The sequence below is a fragment of the Panthera pardus genome, unplaced genomic scaffold (genome assembly GCF_024362965.1).
Source record: "Panthera pardus isolate Hobbes unplaced genomic scaffold, ASM2436296v1 HiC_scaffold_2, whole genome shotgun sequence".
NCBI classification, from domain to species: domain Eukaryota; kingdom Metazoa; phylum Chordata; class Mammalia; order Carnivora; family Felidae; genus Panthera; species Panthera pardus.
The window spans coordinates 28232858-28252876 of NW_026526765.1; the positions used below are offsets into that span (position 1 = coordinate 28232858).

At 39.7% G+C, this 20019-nt stretch overlaps 1 protein-coding gene across 1 annotated transcript in view; it reads left to right on the forward strand.

The window, feature by feature from the left end:
• Positions 1 to 5340: 5340 nt before the first annotated feature.
• The window catches only part of SPEF2 (sperm flagellar 2), a 184227-nt gene continuing 169548 nt past the window's right edge, over positions 5341 to 20019 (forward strand). The window contains exons 1-2 of the mRNA XM_019450660.2: positions 5341 to 5479; positions 18197 to 18299. Of these exons, the coding sequence (XP_019306205.2) occupies positions 5422 to 5479; positions 18197 to 18299 (161 nt within the window). The 5' untranslated portion in view covers positions 5341 to 5421. The remainder of the gene's footprint in view (positions 5480 to 18196; positions 18300 to 20019) is intronic.

The following is a 20019-nucleotide window of genomic DNA, read 5'->3' on the forward strand; positions in this document are numbered from 1 at the left end:
CCACAATATCTGTAGCTCTATTTGTACTACTGCATATTTAACTAATCAGCCTTCAATGTCTGCTTCCTTTACAAGTGGGCAGTGAATATATATTTTAGGCGTTGTTTTATAATTATCAATTATGCTAATTTGATTGACAAAATGTTTTTCAAGTTCTCTATATCCTTAACAAATATTTTATCTACTTTATCAATTACTGAGTATGAGCTGGTAACATCTCCAATTATAATTTATATACTTTTAACTTAATTTTATGTAATTTTAATGTTTCTTAGTTCTGCCCGTTTTTGATTCTGTTATTAGGCATATGAAAAATAAATTTAAGGTACTAAAGTATGGCTTGGCTTCTTGAAAACTTCAGGATGGGAAAATAAGAAATTAAAGCAAAGAAATCAGATAAAAGCAATGTGGTTTATTTGTCTCAGAGAACATATGACTCACTTTTTGTCATATGGTACCACGTTCTTTGTTTTGTTTTGTTTTGAACTTGATTTTGTTTCAAATCCAATTGCTTTCTAAGATTATAAATTTAAATGTTTGCCTGATAAAGACACAATCCATATAGAAGACAAATCATGTGGGCCTGGAAAATAAGACACATAAAAGAAGAGGTCATATCTGCTTCAACAGAAAAGACTTCAAATATTTTGCCATAGAATTAAACTTTTATGGTGATACTGTTATTTGCCATAAATAACAAGAGTGGAAAGAGCCTAAATCAACACTCATTTGGAAATGCGTTGAGGAAGACACTGGAAGTTTCCAGAACTGAGTTGCTGGCCAAGCTGTGGGTGGTTGGTAAGAGTCAGGCGTGTTGGATGAGAGTTAAAAGGAAACTAGTGATTTTGAGCTTTCAGAAGGAGAAGGGGGTGGGAAAATGGAGGGAGTAAGAGGTTTGGGCAAGATGGTGACTGATACATTGGACCCTGAAAGACAAGTAAGACTGGCTGAGACAGGAAGTTTTCTTTCTTTCTTTTTTTTTTTTTTTTTTTTTTGTCTTTAACAAAAGAAGAATGTTGAGGTGGGAAAGTTGGGATCTGGTGAAGAAATGTGAGCAAGTTGTGCAAAGGGGACTTGTGGCTCACAGTTAAGGTTGGACTGAGGCTAGACTGTAAAGGACCTTCCTTAGGGTCTTCATCCTCCAGGATAGTGGCTCCAAAAATGTTTCCCAAAAGAACCCCACATATTTGCCTTTCCTGACATGACATGTTCTCTGATATTTTATATCCCATTTTTGTCTTCATGTTTCATTTATAAAGAATTCTGGCCCACCAAAGGAATTACACATCCTGTGAAGAGATCAGGACCCACAGCTGGTAAACACTGCTCTTGTGAAATGCATGAATGAGTATGAGCCGAAGAATAGCGCAGGACTTCAGGAAAATGGACTGGACTGGTTGCACAAGGTGACTGGAGGGCAAGAGACAGGAAAATAGAGTTTGGGTGGTTATTGTGGATGCTGGAAAAACCATTTATTGAATTAATGAATGCATAGAGAACAAGCCCATTGCAAAACCTGCTGAGAGGGAATTAGAGAATGATCTAGAAGTGATGAGAAGGGAAATGAAGGGATGCATGCAAGACATACATGGAGGACCAAATAAGATTTTTTAAAAATCCATCAATGTATGTGTATTTATGTACATCGAATTAGTCATAAATTGAAGCAGTTATATGAAATAATTGCCTCAAACACTAAGCAAATCTAAGCTACTCAAAAGCTAACCAGTAATGCAAAGGAAAAATACATATTGCCTCAGGATAAAAAGGAAGAAACATTTGTCTGGCATCTAATAGGAGCCTGACATTAATATATACAGCTTCTTGTTTAATCTTCACATCTGTCACACAAATACTGATATCCTTATCCTACAAATAAGGCAACTGAGGCTCAAAGAAGTCTAGCTGTTACCAGAGTTGAAGAGTTAGAGCAAAAGTGGACAACTGGACCCAAGTGTGTCTGATTCCGAAGCTTGGGCTTTATTGCTATATTTCACTTTAAAAAAAATTATTATTATTATTAATGTTTATTATCTATTTTGAGAGAGAAAGAGAGAGTGCATGAGCAAGCAGGTGAGGGGCAGAGAGGGGGGAGAGAACCCCAAGCAGGCTCTGCGCCGTCAGCCCAGAGCCCAATGCGGGGCTTGAATTCTTGTCTGTGAGATCATGACCTGAGCTGAAATCAAGAGTCAGGCACTTAACTGACTGAGCCACTCGGGCAAGATTATTTTTTAAAAGAATAAGGTGTATTCCACTTCAGTACACAGCACAACTTTTCAAACCAACTTGTAGGCTCAAAATAACTCTTTATAACCCACCCTTGACTATTTACTGAGGAGAAATGAAGATTTATAATTAAAATAAATGTTTTAAAAATAATTTTTTATTTAGTTTTAAAATTACAATGGGATGCAGGAGGCAAATATTCGAAAAACTTTAATTAAGAAACAATAGGGAAGATATCTCAGGAACAGATGGGAAACTGTCCACATCTTTAATCATTTCCTCTCCCAAATGATTTCACATGGGGGAACACATAAGTTATTCATCACATTAACACAAAATGCAACATGGGAGGTGCTAGAAACTTTACCCAGAGCTTGGATTTCAACAGGAAGGCAACAGATTAAATGTTAAACTTGGACTAATAACTAAAGTAGCAATTTACACACACACACAAATAGTAAAATGCAAACATTTAAGTAATAACTCAAATTTTCATTAATATTTTAATGTCAGATAATTCTCAAGTTGGATACTTCAGGAACTGAGAAAAAATGCCATGTTCTTTTTGTGAAATGAAGAACTTTGCCTTTTATTTTGTAGAGCATCTCTGTCCCCATTTATCCAACTCTTGCATATACACTATACGCTTGTTTTCCTAAATATCACATTGGCACTTTATGTTGTTTGGATCTGGGTTCCAAAGACAAACACTACAGATCACTCTTTGAAACAAACAACCGAACAGTTCCTACACACAGGCACAGAGGTATTTTGTTTCGATGTGGGGATAAGCCCTTACCTGTAGGTGGGGTGTGAGCTCAGACATTCTCTTCTGGTGCAGCCACCAGCTTCTACATCTTTCCTCAAAAGCAATTTTCTCAGCAATCCAGAAGACATTGGTTTCTAGCCCCCAGGTCCCACAGACTTTTAGAATAACATGATCTTCTGAATTTGGATAACTCTAAGGTGAGACATATCAAATGTATTAGGCCCTAATTCTGTTGGCAATAAATCTCCCTCAGAACTTCCACTACAGTCATGTCTGCTGTGTTGGGTGTGAGGAAACTCATGGGATGGGAGATTTAAAAGCAAAGTAAAGTGATGGGGCGCTGGGTGGCTCAGTTGGTTAAGCATCCGACTTCGGCTCAGGTCATGATGTCGCAGTCCGTGAGTTTGAGCCCCGAGTTTGGCTCTGTGCTGACAGCCCAGAGCCTGGATTCTACTTCAGATTCTGTGTCTCCCTCTCTCTCTGCCTCTCCCCCGCTCTCTCTCTCTCTCAAAAATAAACAAACATTAAAAATAATTTAAGGGGCGCCTGGGTGGCTCAGTCGGTTAAGCGGCCGACTTCAGCTCAGGTCATGATCTCACGGTCCGTGAGTTCGAGCCCCGCGTCAGGCTCTGTGCTGGCAGCTCAGGGCCTGGAGCCTGCTTCAGATTCTGTGTCTCCCTCTCTCTCTGACCCTCCCCCATTCATGCTCTGTCTCTCTCTGTCTCAAAAATAAATAAACATTAAAAAAAATTTTAAAAAATAATTTAAAAGTTAAGTAAAGTGAAATGGTACTAAACTGTTAGCCTATCAGGTCACACAGATCAATTTCAGAGTAATCTTAAGAGATATTTGTTCTAGTAGGATATCACTGTTATTGTGCATACAGTTGAAAAGAATCATAATTTGATGTATCCAGGCCTTTTAGGGGGCAATTCTTTGTGTTTGTGACATATACAAATACATTATTATATATATTATTGTCATACACATGAGATTAAGTATACATAATACAAATATACATAATTATTTCTATAACTCCATCTAAACTTTTAGAAATCATTGGAGCTCCTGGGTGGCTCAGTGGGTTGAGCAGCCGACTCCTGATACCTGCTCAGGTCATGATCTCATGGTTGCTGAGATTGAGCCCCACCTAGGGCTCTGTGCTGACAGTGCAGAGCCTGCTTGGGATTCTCTCTCTCTCTCTCTCTCTCTCTCTCTCCTCCACTTGCTCTCTCTCACTCTCAAAAATAAATAAATCATTAAAGGAAAATTTTTCTCACCTTTGTTAAAGACAGTAAAGAAGACTATTCAAGCAACCATTGCGATCGGGTTTTACAGGCAGGGGAGAGAGTTGGGGCACCACTGTGAACACAGGGAAAGGTGGGAATTTACAGCTGAGCAGCAGAGTTAGGGTCTGTAGATGGAAAATTTTTAAGAGGAAACATCAGAAACAGGGGTTTCTGGCTAAACTGACTTGAAGGATTCTTGCAGAAGGTCAGCCAAGGGGTAGGAGATATCAAAGGTGAGGAATCCAGAATTTGATCAGATATAAAGGGTGAGGGATTTTTCTTAAACAGACCCAGCAGGATTCTTGCCAAAACTGGATAAGGGGCTAAGGAAGGAACTCAAGTTCTGTGCCTCTGGGAGAAGAGAATTCAGAGGAATCTGACTCAGGTTTGCTCAAGGGAAGAGTCTTTGTCAAAATACAATTGTAAAATAATTACCTGGAAGGCAAAACTGACCAGAAAACAAGCTCATTAAATATTCACCTCTCAAAACAACATAGAGATAGGAATTACCCTAATTGTTGGTTGGCTAACAACAAAAATTACCTAAGGATTGCTGGGTGTTAGGCCCCGTAACAGCTCTGGGACCAAACCGTGCATAAGACACATTCTGTTCTTGCCAGGGTAACCACACAATATAGCTAGCCATCAAACCTAGCAATTTGTAAATCAATGAATAAATGGCTGTCATTAGAGCAAGAGCTTCTATAGGTTTTTTTAAAAGACAATTTGGAAGAAAAGTAATTCCCCTTCAGTCAAGACTCTTTCTCTCTCTTTCTGCTCGTCCAAGAAGCCCTCGCTCAGGCCATGACCTCCTGCGTCGCTCCCTCTGCCCACCCATTCCTCTCCCACCGCTCAGCCCCTCTTCCAGGACCCCCGCCGTCTCTGCCACCGCCACCGCAAAGCCCCCGGCGCCTGCGTGCGTCCCGGGCTTACCCGCCGGCAGGGGGCGGGCCACGGTTTTCCGTCCTGCGCGGCTGGACTCTGGCGCCCCTCTTGCCGCAGCCTTTGCCCAAGCTCCGACCTGGATACGCTTCCTTAGCAACGAGTTGCCCGTGGCAACAAGAGGACGCGGGGCCGGAGGCTGGATTTCCCGCACGTTCCTACCCTTGCGTGTTGTTAAGAGGCGCAGGCCGAGCCATGTCGGAGATCCTGTGCCAGTGGCTCAACCAAGAGTTGAAGGTGTCCCAGACCGTGAGTGAGTGACACAGCCCGGGGAGAGCGGGCTAGGGGCCAGCGGGGGGCTCAGGGCCCCGAGCTCGCCGTGCTGATGGAAGGTGGCGGGGAAGGCGCGAGCTGCGGAGTCCAGGCGCCTGCGGGGCCCCCAGCAGCACCCCTGGCGGGTCCGATGGTCCCAGTCCAGCTCACTTGAGCTTCTCCCATTCCCATTCTGCAGCTCCCGAGTTACCCATCGTCATGGTGGGCCCGACCCCACAGTTTGTAACCTACTGTGCCCTTCTAAGCATAGTTTTTGGAGGTCTCCTTTGTTCCTATGAAGAGAAGAATTTGCTGGACTCTATAGTCTGGCCCTGACATTACTCCCTTCGAATTCTTAGACGCATGTGCTGGCAAGCCAATGAAATAAGGAAGCCTTCAGGCCAGCTAGGGCTGTACTAGATGTGTGCCCCTGGACAAGTTCCAAAGCCTTTTCTGAGTGTTTCCTCCAGTGTAAAATCCGACAATACTTTCCGTACCCAACTACCTAGCAGGAGGGGGGGGGGGGGGGGCTGTGCGAAAAGACTTAATGCAGACCATGTAAACATTTACCAGCTGTAGCAGTTTTAGCTCAACAGTTACACACATTAGCTATTTCTGACCACTCTTCACTCTTGACTAAAGCTGACTTTACTCACTAAACTGTTTTTATCCCAGCCATGAAGTTGCCATCCAAAATTTCTAACTCCCACACCAACAGAGGCACTTGTACATGCTGGCAGTTTCTAGGACAGCCGCGGAATTCCGAAATAGCGGCTATGCTCCACCTCCGCTTCTTTCTGTTGTTTCTTCAGCACTTCGTTTTCCAGCTGGTATGGTTTTTGCTCAAGGCAAGAGGTTTTCAGCCCAAATCGTTTCCGTCTGTTTTCACAGCGGCGCCCTCGCACAATGCCGCGTTGCTACCAGAAGGGCAATAGTGCCAACCCGACCTTAGGTCAGCCGTGGAATTTGCTAGATCAGGAGTGTTTCTGCCGAAACAGAACATTTATTATCAGCCTTAGGCTCTTTACCATTGGTGCACTTCCGGTTGCATTTCTTGGAGCTTAAACCCTAGACTCTTTCTTTGCTGAACCAAGACCCACACACTCCCTGGGAACTGCGATCAGTTCTTTCCCAGGATTCTATGATCATCCGTCCCATTTTGTCCCTGTTTCGCACCTGAAATGTGCTGCTGATCTCAGGACAATGCTTAGCAGTTTTCTTATTCCTTTCTTACCATAGGAGCCAAATTGCATTATAATTCCCTTAAGTTATACTCTTCCACAGAGAAGCAGCTACAGATTGCTGAATTTAATTTGGTTCCTTTACTTGAGTTGTAAAACGCACACCCTTTGCTCAAATCCCCAGGACTCTTGCATGTTGAAACACTTTTGAGGAAAGTAAGTAAAATTAATAAGAAACATAGTAATAGTAGTATGCCATTATAATTGTAGTAGTTGTAATTGTAATCCATTTTGGAATTTGGGCTTTGAGAGGGAAAGGAAGAATTACTTCTTTCTGTCAAGGTGAAAAGATGGGAGGTGTTTTAAGGGAGCATGTTAGCAACATAAACTATGAATGGAAAATTCCTGATGTCTGCTTCCCTGAAGTTGTTAGCGAGACAGCTGCAGTATTCCGCATCCCATTCATTAGGAATACATGTTTATTTCTTGATCCTAACCGCTAACTGAAGCCTAAAGAGACTGATGTAACCAAATCCCACATTGTGAAAGGCTTTTCAGAGTGTAGGAAGCACATTCAAATGTGTTTGGAAACAAGATAGAATCTGTGCATCTGAGGAAGCACACTGCCAGTTGTGGATTCCAGCCATTAGAGAAGCCCTTTTATGGTGTGTAGTTTAAGGCTTGGCATGGTTTATAGGAACTATCATGGAAATACAGTAAGTGGCTACAACCTCTGGAGAAAGTAATAGAGCAATTTTCTAGATAAGGGTTGTGTTAAGAGCAAGGACTTGGAAGCCAGACTGCCTGGGTCGAAATCACTTAGCCACCACTAGCTGGTGACCTTGGGCAATTTATTTACCTAAACTTCATGATATTCAAAATAGGAGTAATGACACTATCTCATCAAGTCGTGTCAAGATTAAATGAGATAATAAATGTAAATGTAGTAATAAATAGTAAATATATTAGAATAAGACTTGGGGCATGATAAATGCTCAATCTCACTCTTCAGAAACTATCATACAAAAATAAAATCACCAGTATGTCAGGATATTTGAACAAGGATGTTTATTGCTACATGGATTGTAGGGACAAAATGAAAAAATGGGAAACAATCTGAATATCCTTCAAGAGTAGAATACTTGGGGGCGCCTGGGTGGCGCAGTCGGTTAAGCGTCCGACTTCAGCCAGGTCACCATCTCGCGGACCGTGAGTTCGAGCCCCGCGTCAGGCTCTGGGCTGATGGCTCGGAGCCTGGAGCCTGTTTCCGATTCTGTGTCTCCCTCTCTCTGTGCCCCTCCCCCGTTCATGCTCTGTCTCTCTCTGTCCCAAAAATAAATAAAAAACGTTGAAAAAAAAATTAAAAAAAAAAAAAAAGAGTAGAATACTTGGATAAATGATTTTATATTCATGCTACAGATTGTTATGCAGTTATTAGAAAAAATGAGTTAATGCTATAACTTTTGACCTAAAGGATATTCATGTATTTTTGTCAAGTAAAACATAAAAGTTATACCTTATGTGAGGAGTATAACTGCATTTTTGTACCAACTAGGAAATATATATACACAAACATACTTATGTGTGTGTGTATGTAGCTGTTTTGAGCATAGAAGAATGTGTGGAGAGCCATGTACTAGGCTATTGACGTATGCATGAATCTTCATATTGTTTGTGTAAGCAGAGAGAAAAGTGTGGAAGGATGTAAAATAGTGTGTAGATATTGGTTACCCTGGGAAAGGAGAAGATTGCTGGCTTTTCTTTATACATCTGCATTAGTTGGCTTATTGCTTGTATTACCTTCATAATTTGAAAGGAACATTCAACATAACATTACAAATAGAAAATCAAAAAAGAAGATGAAGCTTCACATGAAAAAAAAGGAGAAAACGATGTTTAACGTCTTTTAATTGAAATGAGTAAGGATCTATAATAAAGTAGAATGGGGGGTTACATATGAATTATTTTCTTTTTTTTTTATTTTTTTTTAACATTTATTTATTTTTGAGACAGAGAGAGACAGAGCATGAACGGGGGAGGGTCAGAGAGAGAGGGAGACACAGAATCTGAAATGGGCTCCAGGCTCTGAGCTGTCAGCACAGAGCCTGACGCAGGGCTCAAACTCTCAGACCGTGAGATCATGACCTGAGCCGAAGTCGGACGCTTAACCGACTGAGCCACCCAGGCACCCCTGAATTATTTTCTTAAATGAGTTTTATAAATGAAAGAAGGATAAAAAAATAATACATAAAAATATTATTAGACACTTGTACCAGATGCTGTGCTAAGCCCTTTACATAGGGGTTTTGTTTTGTTTTGTTCTTTTAAATTCTAAAAAAAACAAAGAAGAAGGGGCCCTAAGAGACATTGTTGCAACTGTAGAGATGAGTAAAAGAAGCTGAGAAGCTTGGTAATTTGTTCAGGGTCACACAGCTAGTGGTCACAAGGCTAGATCCTTGACATGTTCTCTTAGGCACTATATTGTATATTGCAATTTAGTTAGGGAATATATATTTTTTAAAAAAACACAACTCTCCCAAGAGTATTCATTTGAGCTCCTTTTATAAGGATTACTGTTCAGTTTGAAATTATAAGAAGTACCCAAATTCAACCACCCAGGCATGTTGTAACTTCACAAGGTATAACCTAATTCCTAGATAGGTAAATGGCAAAGGTGGATTTATCAGTGTTTGTTTAGAAGTGGTTCAGTTTAGGGGCGCCTGAGTGGCTCAGTCGGTTAAATGTTCAACTTCAGCTCAGGTCATGATCTTGCGGTCAGGGAGTTTGAGCCCCATGTTAGTCTCTGTGCTGACAGCTCAGAGCCTGGAGCCTGCTTTGGATTCTATGTCTCCCTCTCTCTCTGCTCCTCCCCCACTGTCTCTCTCTCTCAAAAATAAATAAACATTAAAAAAAAATTCAAAAGAAGTGGTTTAGTTCAGGGGCGCCTGGGTGGTTCATTTGGTTAAGTGGCTGGCTGACTCTTGATTTTGGCTCAGGTAATGATCTCCTGGTTCCTGAGATTGAGCCCTCTGTTGGGCTCTGGGCTGGTAGCTTGGAGCCTGCTTGGGATTCTCTGTCTCTGCCTGTCCCCTGCTTGTGAGCTTGTATGCTTGTGCTCTCCTTCTCCCTCAAAATAAATAAACATTAAAAAAAAGAGAGAAGTGGGACAATCCATACACTGTTTGCTAGGACAAAGAAAACAATGAGAATGCCAAGTGAGTGCATTTGCTGCCTTCATGAGGTTAAATAATGGTTCAGTTGTTGGCAACACAGCCAAAGGCGATTGATTTCTGCATTATTCTGAAAGGTAGAAGTCAATTTGGATAAAGCATACTATATTGAATTTTGTATTGCCAGGACTACCCTGAGAATCAGCAGTCAAGAAAATAAATTCCAATGATCCTCAATCGAGAATAGTCTCCCTCCATTTAATGAGGTTTCTGGGAGTCACCAGAGATTTGATTAGCCTTAATATATGAAGATTCAAAGCTTTGTTGCCAAAGCTAAAGATCTCCAGTGAGTTTAATTTAACAAGACCATTTCTCCCAGAGAATAACACTTAGATGTATATGTTAAAATGCCTTGGAATACAAAAAGTTGCTCGACACAAAATTACATCTGAAATTCAAGCAGTTGTTTTCATGCAGTTGTTTCTATAATGAAAAATAAATAATGTAATGTTACTAAAAGATTTGCTGTAAAATTCTTTAGGAATTCTCACTTATTTTCAAGAATAAGCATTGCTTCTGCTTTACAAAACTCTTATGAATTCATCATATGAGGAAACTAGCATTGTAATGTAACATTCTCCATAAATGAGTAGAAGCCTTTGAATTCTATGTTACAGATCAGATCTTTTGTAAACATGAGTATATACTAGTAGTCTGTATTCTTTTGGTTTCTGGGTGTGGTTATATTGAAAATGTAAATACCTTACTATGCATATTTTAATTTTAATAATCTTAAAATAATCTTAATTCTTCAATAATAATCTTAAAATTGGTTCAATAATCTTAAAAATTTTTAATGTTTATTTATTTTGAGAGAGAGAGAGAATGCATGCACATGAGCCAAGGATGGGGCGGGGGGGGGGGGGGGGAGAGAGAGAGAGAGAGAGAGAGAGAGAGAGAGAAAGAGAAAATCCCATGCACGCTCCATGCTGCCTGCACAGAGCCCCATGCCAGGCTGGATCTCACCAACCATGATATCACGACCTGAGCCAAAATCAAGAGTCAGACACTTAGCCAACTGAGCCACCCAGGCACCCCTCATTTGTTCAATAATCTTAAACATTGTTATCAGGGGTAACAGAGGTGCAATAAAGAGAAAATTGCACTTGGGAAAGTTAAGTTTCTCTATCAACTTTGTAGTATCTGAAGCATAAATAATCTCTAGGTCCCAATTTTAAGTTCTGAGAAGTAAGAATAGTAAGTGTGCTAGTTCCAGTGATGGAATGAGTGAGATATGGGGATGGAAGGTGTAGCATAGGCAATACAGTCAGTGGTATTTAATAGTGTTGTGTGGTGACAGATGGTAGCTACACTTAGGGTGATCACAGCATAAGGTATAGAGTTGTCAAATCACCATGTAACATATGTAACCAAACTTCGACTGAAAGAAATGGTAAAAAAAAAAACAAAACAACTCTATATTTGGAAGGATATGAAATGAGATTGGAAATGGAGAACACCTACCACAGTGCCTAACATCTACACTAGATCTAGATATTCAATAAATATTATTTCAACTGTTTTATGTCCTTTACTTGAGGATAGCACCTATGATAGGGCCTGTCACATAATAGGCACCTAGAAACTAATTGTTTATTACATGAGAGTCTATGAGTGAGGCAAAAGTATGTTTTAGGCTGAACTTTATGGATTTGTTCATCTTGAGAACCCTGGGTACTTTAATCCTCATCTTTGTGATTTCAGAGGCTCTGCTTATTTTTATTTACTCATTTATTTAATTTCAAGTTAGTTAACATACCGCGTAGTATTTGTTTCAGGAGTAGAACCCAATGATTCATCACTTCCATATAATACCTAGTGCTCATCCCAACAAGTGCCCTTCTTTATTTTTTAAAAAATTTTTTAATGTTTATTTATTTTTGAGAGAGACAGAGACAGAATGTGAGCCAAGGAGGGTCAGAAGGAGGGAGACACAGAATCTGCAGCAGGCTCCAGGGTCTGAGCTGTGAACACAGCTGTGAGATCATGACCTGAGCTGAAGTTGGACACCCAACCGACTGAGCTGCCCAGGCACCCCTAACAAGTGCCCTTCTTAATGTCCATTCCCCATTTAGCCCATCCCCCCTCCTCCAGCAACCCTCAGTTCTCTATATTTAAAAGTCTCTTATGGTTTGCCTCCCTCTCTGTTTCTATCTTATTTTTCCTTCCCTTCACCTATGTTCATCTGTTATGTTTCTTAAATTCCACATATGAGTGAAATCATGTGGTATTTGCCTTTCTCTGACTGACTTACTTCGCTTAGCATAATACACTCTAGTTCCATCCACTTTGTTGCAAATGCAAGATTTCATTCTTTTTGATTTCTGATTAATATTCCATTGTGTATATATATATATGTATACATATATATACATATATATACATACATATATATACATTGTGTATATATATATATATATACATATATATACATATATATACATACATATATACACACATATATATAATTGGATCCTGATATATATATATATATATATATATATATATATACACACACACACAGACACATACCACATGAGGTATACATATATATATATATATATACACATATATATATGTGTATATATATATATATATATATATATATATATACCACAGCTTCTTTATCTATTCATTTGTTGATGGAAATTGGTCTCTTTCCATAATTTCGCTACCATTGATTACTTTCAGCAGTTTCATTCCACTTTTAACCTGGTGTCATTAAACCACACATTTTTTCATACTTCATTCCTTAGGGTACTTGGGAAATATACTGTGTCTCTTGTAATACGACAGATTTTGATATTTCCTGGCCAGCTCAGCAGCATTTTCCTTGGTTAAAATTTGGCTTCCATTGGCTAGAAATTGAGACACCAAGTCTGATAGCTGAAGGCTGTTGTATAAAACAATGTCAAAATTTTCAAGATATAAAGTTCCAAGAAAAGAATGCCTCCCAATATTTATAACCATCAAAGAAGATTAGAATGATATAGAGAATTTGTTTCAGATAGAAAATCTTGAGAATTATGATAAAGTCTTCAAAGGAAAGGCTTGATCATCTTGTTATACTGGAAGAAAATAAGCTGTCAATATCCACCAGTCAAAGACCACAGGATACATACCTATAGTTGAACAAAGTTGGGTTTATTGACTTGTAGCCAACAAGAGAAAACACATACCATGGGGAACTGTGGGTCATTCAGTAAGAAGGTGTTAGAAAGGACTTAAAGCTTCTGGGTTTGTGTTAGGTATTTATTGAGAAGAGTTCAAGGAAGCAGTGCTTTGCTCTGAATTGGATCCTGTCAAGAAGCATAGGCAACTCTCTGACTGGATATCTTAATAAATCTTATCTAGGAACTGGAGAGAATAAACCAAGACAAAGATTTAATTGGTAAAAAAGCAGAAAACATATTGGCCAGAATAGGGAGATTTGGGGTCATTTTTTGTGTTTTGGACAATATTGTTTTGGTCTGAATACACAGAAGATTACAAAGGAATTTTGTTTTTGTCTTGATCTATCAGGGTCACAGAGTGGCCTTGTCTGGTGTTGGTGTGCTGTGAAATTGATTGTTTGGCAGGAGAATGCCAAGGCCTAGCTGTGAGTGCCAGGCCAACTCCTAGGAACACCAAGGCCTGATGGGGCTAGGTCAGTTCCAAGTCATCAGCAGCTGCTTTTCTCTCTCTTAAATGAAAGTAAATTTGCTTGGCTTTTTAAAAATTTTTTTTTTTTTTTTTTATTAAACGTTTTTATTTATTTTTGAGACAGAGAGAGACAGAGCATGAACGGGGGAGGGTCACAGAGAGAGGGAGGCACAGAATCTGAAACAGGCTCCAGGCTCTGAGCTGTCAGCACAGAGCCTGACGCGGGGCTCGAACTCACGGACTGCGAGATCATGACCTGAGCCGAAGTCGGACGCTTAACCGACCAAGCCACCCAGGCGCCCCTTGCTTGGCTTTTAAAATGTGGTTGATATGCAGACTAGGTCTTTGCTCTTCTAGTAAAGGTAGAGTGAAGACCACTGAGCATAGAATGTATAGGTTTACAGACCCTTTTTCACGATTCTAAAATTCAAGTTATCTCTTTATTCATTGGGTGGCAAAACTTGACCAGAAATGTTGCAATGCCATGTTTAATTTTTAATTCTCCCATTGAAGTGTTTTACTGTAGGGATCAACTGTGTTTGATTACATGTGCTTCTGGTGGGACAATGTCAAGTATTTGCTCTCTGAATATTGAATTACTTTTTAAATAAGGATGTTTGTACTGTAGTCATTGAACTCCTGAATTATATGACCTGTAATTAATATGACCTGTTATCTTAAATTAGGAAGCAGTGATAATAATAATAAATGTCGCTGAACACTTATTATATGCTAGGAATTATGCAAAGCATTTACATGCAATATCTCATTTAATTCTCAAACTAACTCTTATGGCATAGAAGCCATCACTCTTCCTCTTTTAAAGACAAGAAACTGAGACATTTATAATTGCCCAAAGTCTGGTGGCTTATAAATGAGCAAGGAGTCAAACCAGGAGAATGTTTCCCCAGAGACTATGCTCTCCTCTTAACCATTTTGGAATATAGAAGGCTTATCTCCTTTATGTGCTTTCTCCAGCTGGCTTAGAGCCATTTTGGTGGGAAGCACATGGGTCATATCATCTGTTGAATCCTGACTCATCTAGACCTTCCACAAAGGCCCACATCAAAGACTGCAGCAAAAGAAAAGTGTAGTGATAGGGATCAGGCGTGTAGTTTGGAAGTTTGGAGGCCAGGTTGAGTTATTGCAGAATGACCTTCAACCCAGATGTAACTTACGTCATTTGTTGCTGAATGACCTGATCCCAGATGTAAATTATGTCAGAACTCAGGATGAAGAATATCACTGGGCTCCACAGTTTGTTTATTTCTCATATTATTCATTGTTCTTGTCCTGGAGCCAACCTGTCTCTTCTTTCCCATAGGAAATTCCAATTTTTATTGCAAATTAACTTATAGAGGTGGCCGTCATGAAATTCATCATGGGATTCAGGAACATTTGGTGGGAAGAAAAATATAATGAAGTAAAGGGAAAAAAAATAAGCTTTCCTTTGCTTTTTTCTTTTTATCCTTTTTGTTTCTTTCCCCACAGTCTTCTCCCTTTCTCTCTCTCTCTGCCCTCTTACCTGTCTTCTCATACTTTTTAATCTATGTATTCCTAGCTTGTATACTTTTCTTCATTATCTTCTTTCCTGTCTAATCTCTTGCATGTATTCATCATTTTTTCTTCTTTTATTTTTTCTACATGTTTTTCCACTTGCTATCGTTCTTCACTCATTGTTCGCTTTTCTGCTTATTTAGCACACAGTAAAGCTGAAGTGTCCTATGCATACAAAGCTGCAGACATGTTTCTGTACGTGTTTACTTGTAGTGAACTATTTGACAATGAAATAATAAGCGTTTACTGTTCTTTGCCCTTTATATCCATAAATGCCTCTATTTTACGCCTATCAATTGCCTTCTTAATATGTCATGCATTTTAAAGGAAGTGGACTATGACTTTATTTTTCTGTGACCCTTTTGTAGCAAACAGTTTACTAAAGGCCATTCGTCACTGAGGGTGACAGTGTAGGATACAGATGTTCCCTAGAACAGGATACAGATGTCGCCCCCCTCCCCCTTATTCCTGGGCTGCACTTCAGGTATTCAATCAAACAAACAACAGACATAGTGCAAATTCCAGGGGAAGGGAGAGGGGACTGGAACTACCTGATGGTGACATAACAACAGCTTCAGAATGCAAAGCAATAAATAGTCTTTAGATTATTAGTAGAAATCCATTGTCTGACAATAGCTGTATGTCAGATGACCCCTCAGAAAAGAGGAGAATAAGGATGGGCCAGGGAAGAGAGAAGGGCAAAACCAAAACAAACCAAAACAAAACAACAACCCAGGAAGAAGAAAGCAACAGACAGAGAGGTGCAAGGCACAGCCACAGCAGCCCAGATGGCACGGTGAGGATGATGATGGCAGCCAAGACCAGGTAATAGCATTGGTGGCCAACAGTGTCAGGTCTTTGAGGGAAGGAGAAAGCAGCCGTGACTCAGGAGGAGGAGATAGCACATCTCCTCCCTTTGGAGGTGGAAAGCCATTTGGATTTCAGTTGCTTCAAATACTACTTCTGTATGATGCCAAGAGACACGGTCAATAGATTCTGATGCTAGATGGTTCTGGAGTTGTCCCTAAGTAAACAGAATCAATGGGCATAATTAATACCATTTTAAATACTTTATTATATATTGATTCAACCTAAGGATTGGGGTATTGTTAAGAATATAAAATATTTTGGGGCACCTTGGTGACTCAGTTAAATGTCTGACTTCGGCTCAGGTCACGACCTCACGGTTTGTGAGTTCGAGCTCCACGTCGGGCTCTGTGCTGACAGCTCAGAGCCTGGAGCCTGCTTTGGATTCTGTGTCTCCCTCTCTCTTTGCCCCTTCCCTGCTCTCTCTCTGTCTCGAAATAAATAAGTAACCATTTTGGGGGCACCTGGGTGGCTTAATTGGTTAAGCTTCCCACTTCTGCTCAGGTCATGATCTCAGGGTTTGTAAGTTCAAGCCCCCACCATGCTCTCTGCTGACAGCTCAGAGCCTGGAGCCTGCTTCAGATTCTGTGTCTCCCTCTCTCTCTGCCCCTCTCCCTCTTGTGCTCTCTCTCTCTCTCTCTCTCTCTCTCTCTCTCAAAAATAAATGAACATTAAAGAAAAAAGAATATAAAATAAGCTTTGGGTGAAATTGCGGGCTGGTGTCAGATATGCTAGTTTTATCCTTATGATAATGTGTAGTATGCTGAGTAAGGTCTCTGTGACTCACCTCACTCGACCGCAACCACACATCAACTATCATTTCTACAGATCGGGAAGAAATGGTATTTCTTCAAAATCAATTAACCACCTCGTTACTAGTCAGATAGATAAAAGAGGACAATCTGGTACGGAGGAGCTTGTGGTAGTGCAGTGATATATAGTGTTTGACTGCTGTTGCCTGAAGGACCCTGACAGAAGCACATTGAAGGTTTGTTTGGGAGGATTTTGAAATCATTTAAGAGATGATAGCTTTGTCCTATGATAACATAATTTATTTTGTGTATCAGTTCTGCATTGTAACCCAATGTCCCTCACTTCATAAGAAAAATACAAGTGACCCCAAACTAAGGACATTTTTTAAAAAACAAATTTTATTAACACTTAAATTTTTTTCCTGAACATTATGTGCTTACTATGGGGCAGGCAGAGAGCCAAGCATTCCTCAGACATTACCTCTAATCTTTAAAACAGCTCTCAAAAAATAATAAAATAATAAAATAGTTCTTCAAGAGAGATGTAGATACGGTTATCTCTGTTCTAGAGATGAGGATACTGGAACTTAGGGAGGTTAAGTAGCTTGCCAGAGGTTGCACAGCTAGTCAGGGGCAGAGTCAAGATGCCCGTGTAGATGTCTCTGGCTCCAAAGTCTGTTTTCCTCTGGGCTATCTGTGTCATTGCAGAGGACAACAACTGGACCAGAGTAACCTCTGGAACCACCAAGGGAAAGCCTGATTGTATTTGGTAGGCTTTATTTGAGAAGGTGCAGATAGATGGTTTTTTAAAAATTTCTATTGTAAAAAGGTTGAAATTAAGTCTTAAGGTTTACTAAGGTTAGATTCCACCTCACTTGGCCAGAATATGCTGTCATCGTCCATAACCTGAATTGATAACAAGGGTATTAGAATGTAATTTTGTAAAATAAATTGAAGTTGTTTTTATTTTTTAAATGTTTATTTATTGAGAGAGAGAGAGAGAGAGAGAGAGAGAGAGAGAGAGAGACAGGGAGAGAGAATCCCAAACAGGCTCCATGCTCACAGGGCAGAGCCCAACTGGGGGCTCGATTGCATGGAACTGTGAGATCATGACCGGAGCCAAAATTAAGAGTCAGACGCTTAACCAACTGAGCCACCCAGATGGTCCTGAAGGTTTGCTTTTAGATCTATGTTTGTCTCGATAAATTTTATTGGTTATATTTTGTTTAATTAGATCAAAAGTTGTGTTTTCTTTCAGAATTCTGTATGTCATCAAGTATTGATTTATATTTATTCAGGGATATTTATAAGGCATCTACTGTTAAACTTTAGTCTTTTTATTTGATTATTAAAAGATGTTTCTAGAAGTAGTTTCACAGCATTTTGAATTTAAGTTATGGAATTTTACTCTATGTATACATAATGAATATAAAGATGCTCTATATGCAACATTATCTTTACATTTCTATCTGTATGTTTTAAAATTCAGGTCCCAAGTCATTTGCAAAGGCATTTTCCAGTGGCTATCTAATTGGAGAAATTCTGCACAAGTTCGAACTTCAGGGTGATTTTTCAGAATTTTCAGAAAGCAGGTTAGTGAGATTGAGTCTTTCTAAAAGGGTCATTTCCTTTGGCATTTGGATGGCTTTAGCTCCCAGAGTTAACTCTAAAAGGATTATGAGCCACAAGATCCCTCCCAAGCCTGAACCAGCCAAACACACCATTGATATGAAAATTGTTGGCTCCTGGAATATGCATGCTTCATTGTCCCAGGAGCACAGAGGAGTGAAAGTTATATGGTTGCAGCAAGACCCCCTCTCTAGATGGGACCTATTTTAGGATCTCCTATATTTCTGAAATTTGAGGCCATACTACTTATTTTGTTCATTGCTTCTCTCTTTTAAGAGAAGTGAAGCAACATACAGATTCCTGGCAAAAAAACCACCCGTAATATTTTTTTTTGTTTTTAGCAGCTATATTGAGATATAATCCACAGACCGTAATTCACCAGTTTAAAGCATACAATTCAGTGGTTTTAAGCATATTTACATGTTTAGTACATTCACAACCATAACCACTAACCATCTGGCCCCTGGTACCCACAAATCTATTTTCTGTCTCTATAGATTTCCCTATTTTATACATTTATGTATCAGTGGGATCATACAATATGTATATTTTGTGACTGATCATGTTTTCAAGGTTTATCCATATTGTAGCATGTATCAGTACTTCTTACTTACTGTTTATTTGCTGAATAATTTCAATTGGATATACCACATTTTGTTTATCAATTCATTAATTGGTGGATATGAGTTATTGGTTACTATGAACAGTGTTGCTGTGAACACTGTGTTTTTTTTTTATTTAAAAAAATTTTTTTTAACATTTATTTATTTTTGAGACAGAGAGAGACAGAGCATGAACGGGGGAGGGGCAGAGAGAGAGAGGGAGACACAGAATCGGAAGTAGGCTCCAGGCTCTGAGCCATCAGCCCAGAGCCCAACGCGGGGCTCGAACTCACAGACCACGAGATCATGACCTGAGCTGAAGTCGGACGCTCAACCAACTGAGCCACCCAGGCGCCCCAATGAACACCGTGTTTTTACATGGAAATGTTTTCATTCCTCTTGGGTATATGCCTAGGGGTGAAATTGTTGGGTTACACGGTCTGTGTTTACAATTTTGAGGAACACCCATATTGCTTTTCAAAGTGCTGGTATCATTTACATTCACACTTGTAATGGATGAAGGCTTCAGTTTTTCCACAGCCTCATCAATATTTGTTACTGTCTTTTTTATTATAGTTACCTAGTCAGTGTGAAGTAGTATCTCGTGTGATTTTGATTTGCATTTCCCTAATGACTAATGATGTTGAGCAACTTTTCATGTACTTGCTTATTCGTCATTTGTATAGCTTCACTGGTGAAATGTTATTCAATCTCTGCCTATTTTACACTTTATGTTTTAAAGCAGTTTCAGATTTACGGTAAAATTGAGAAGAAAGCACAGAGATTTTTCATTAAGCCCCTGCCCTGACACATTCATCACCTCTTCTATTATCCACTCCCCTTACCAGAGTGGTGCATTTGTTGCAGCTGATAAACCTGTGATTCATGTTCACTCGAAGCGAGTAGTTTATATTAGGATTCATTCCTGGTGTTTTTCCTTCTATGGGTTTGGATAAATGTGGAATGACTTATAGCTACCATTATAGTATCATAGGTAGTATTTTCACTGCCCTAAATCCTCTGTGCCCCACCTACTCCTCTGTCCCTTACCTCAGCCATGGCAACCACTGTTTTGTTTTGT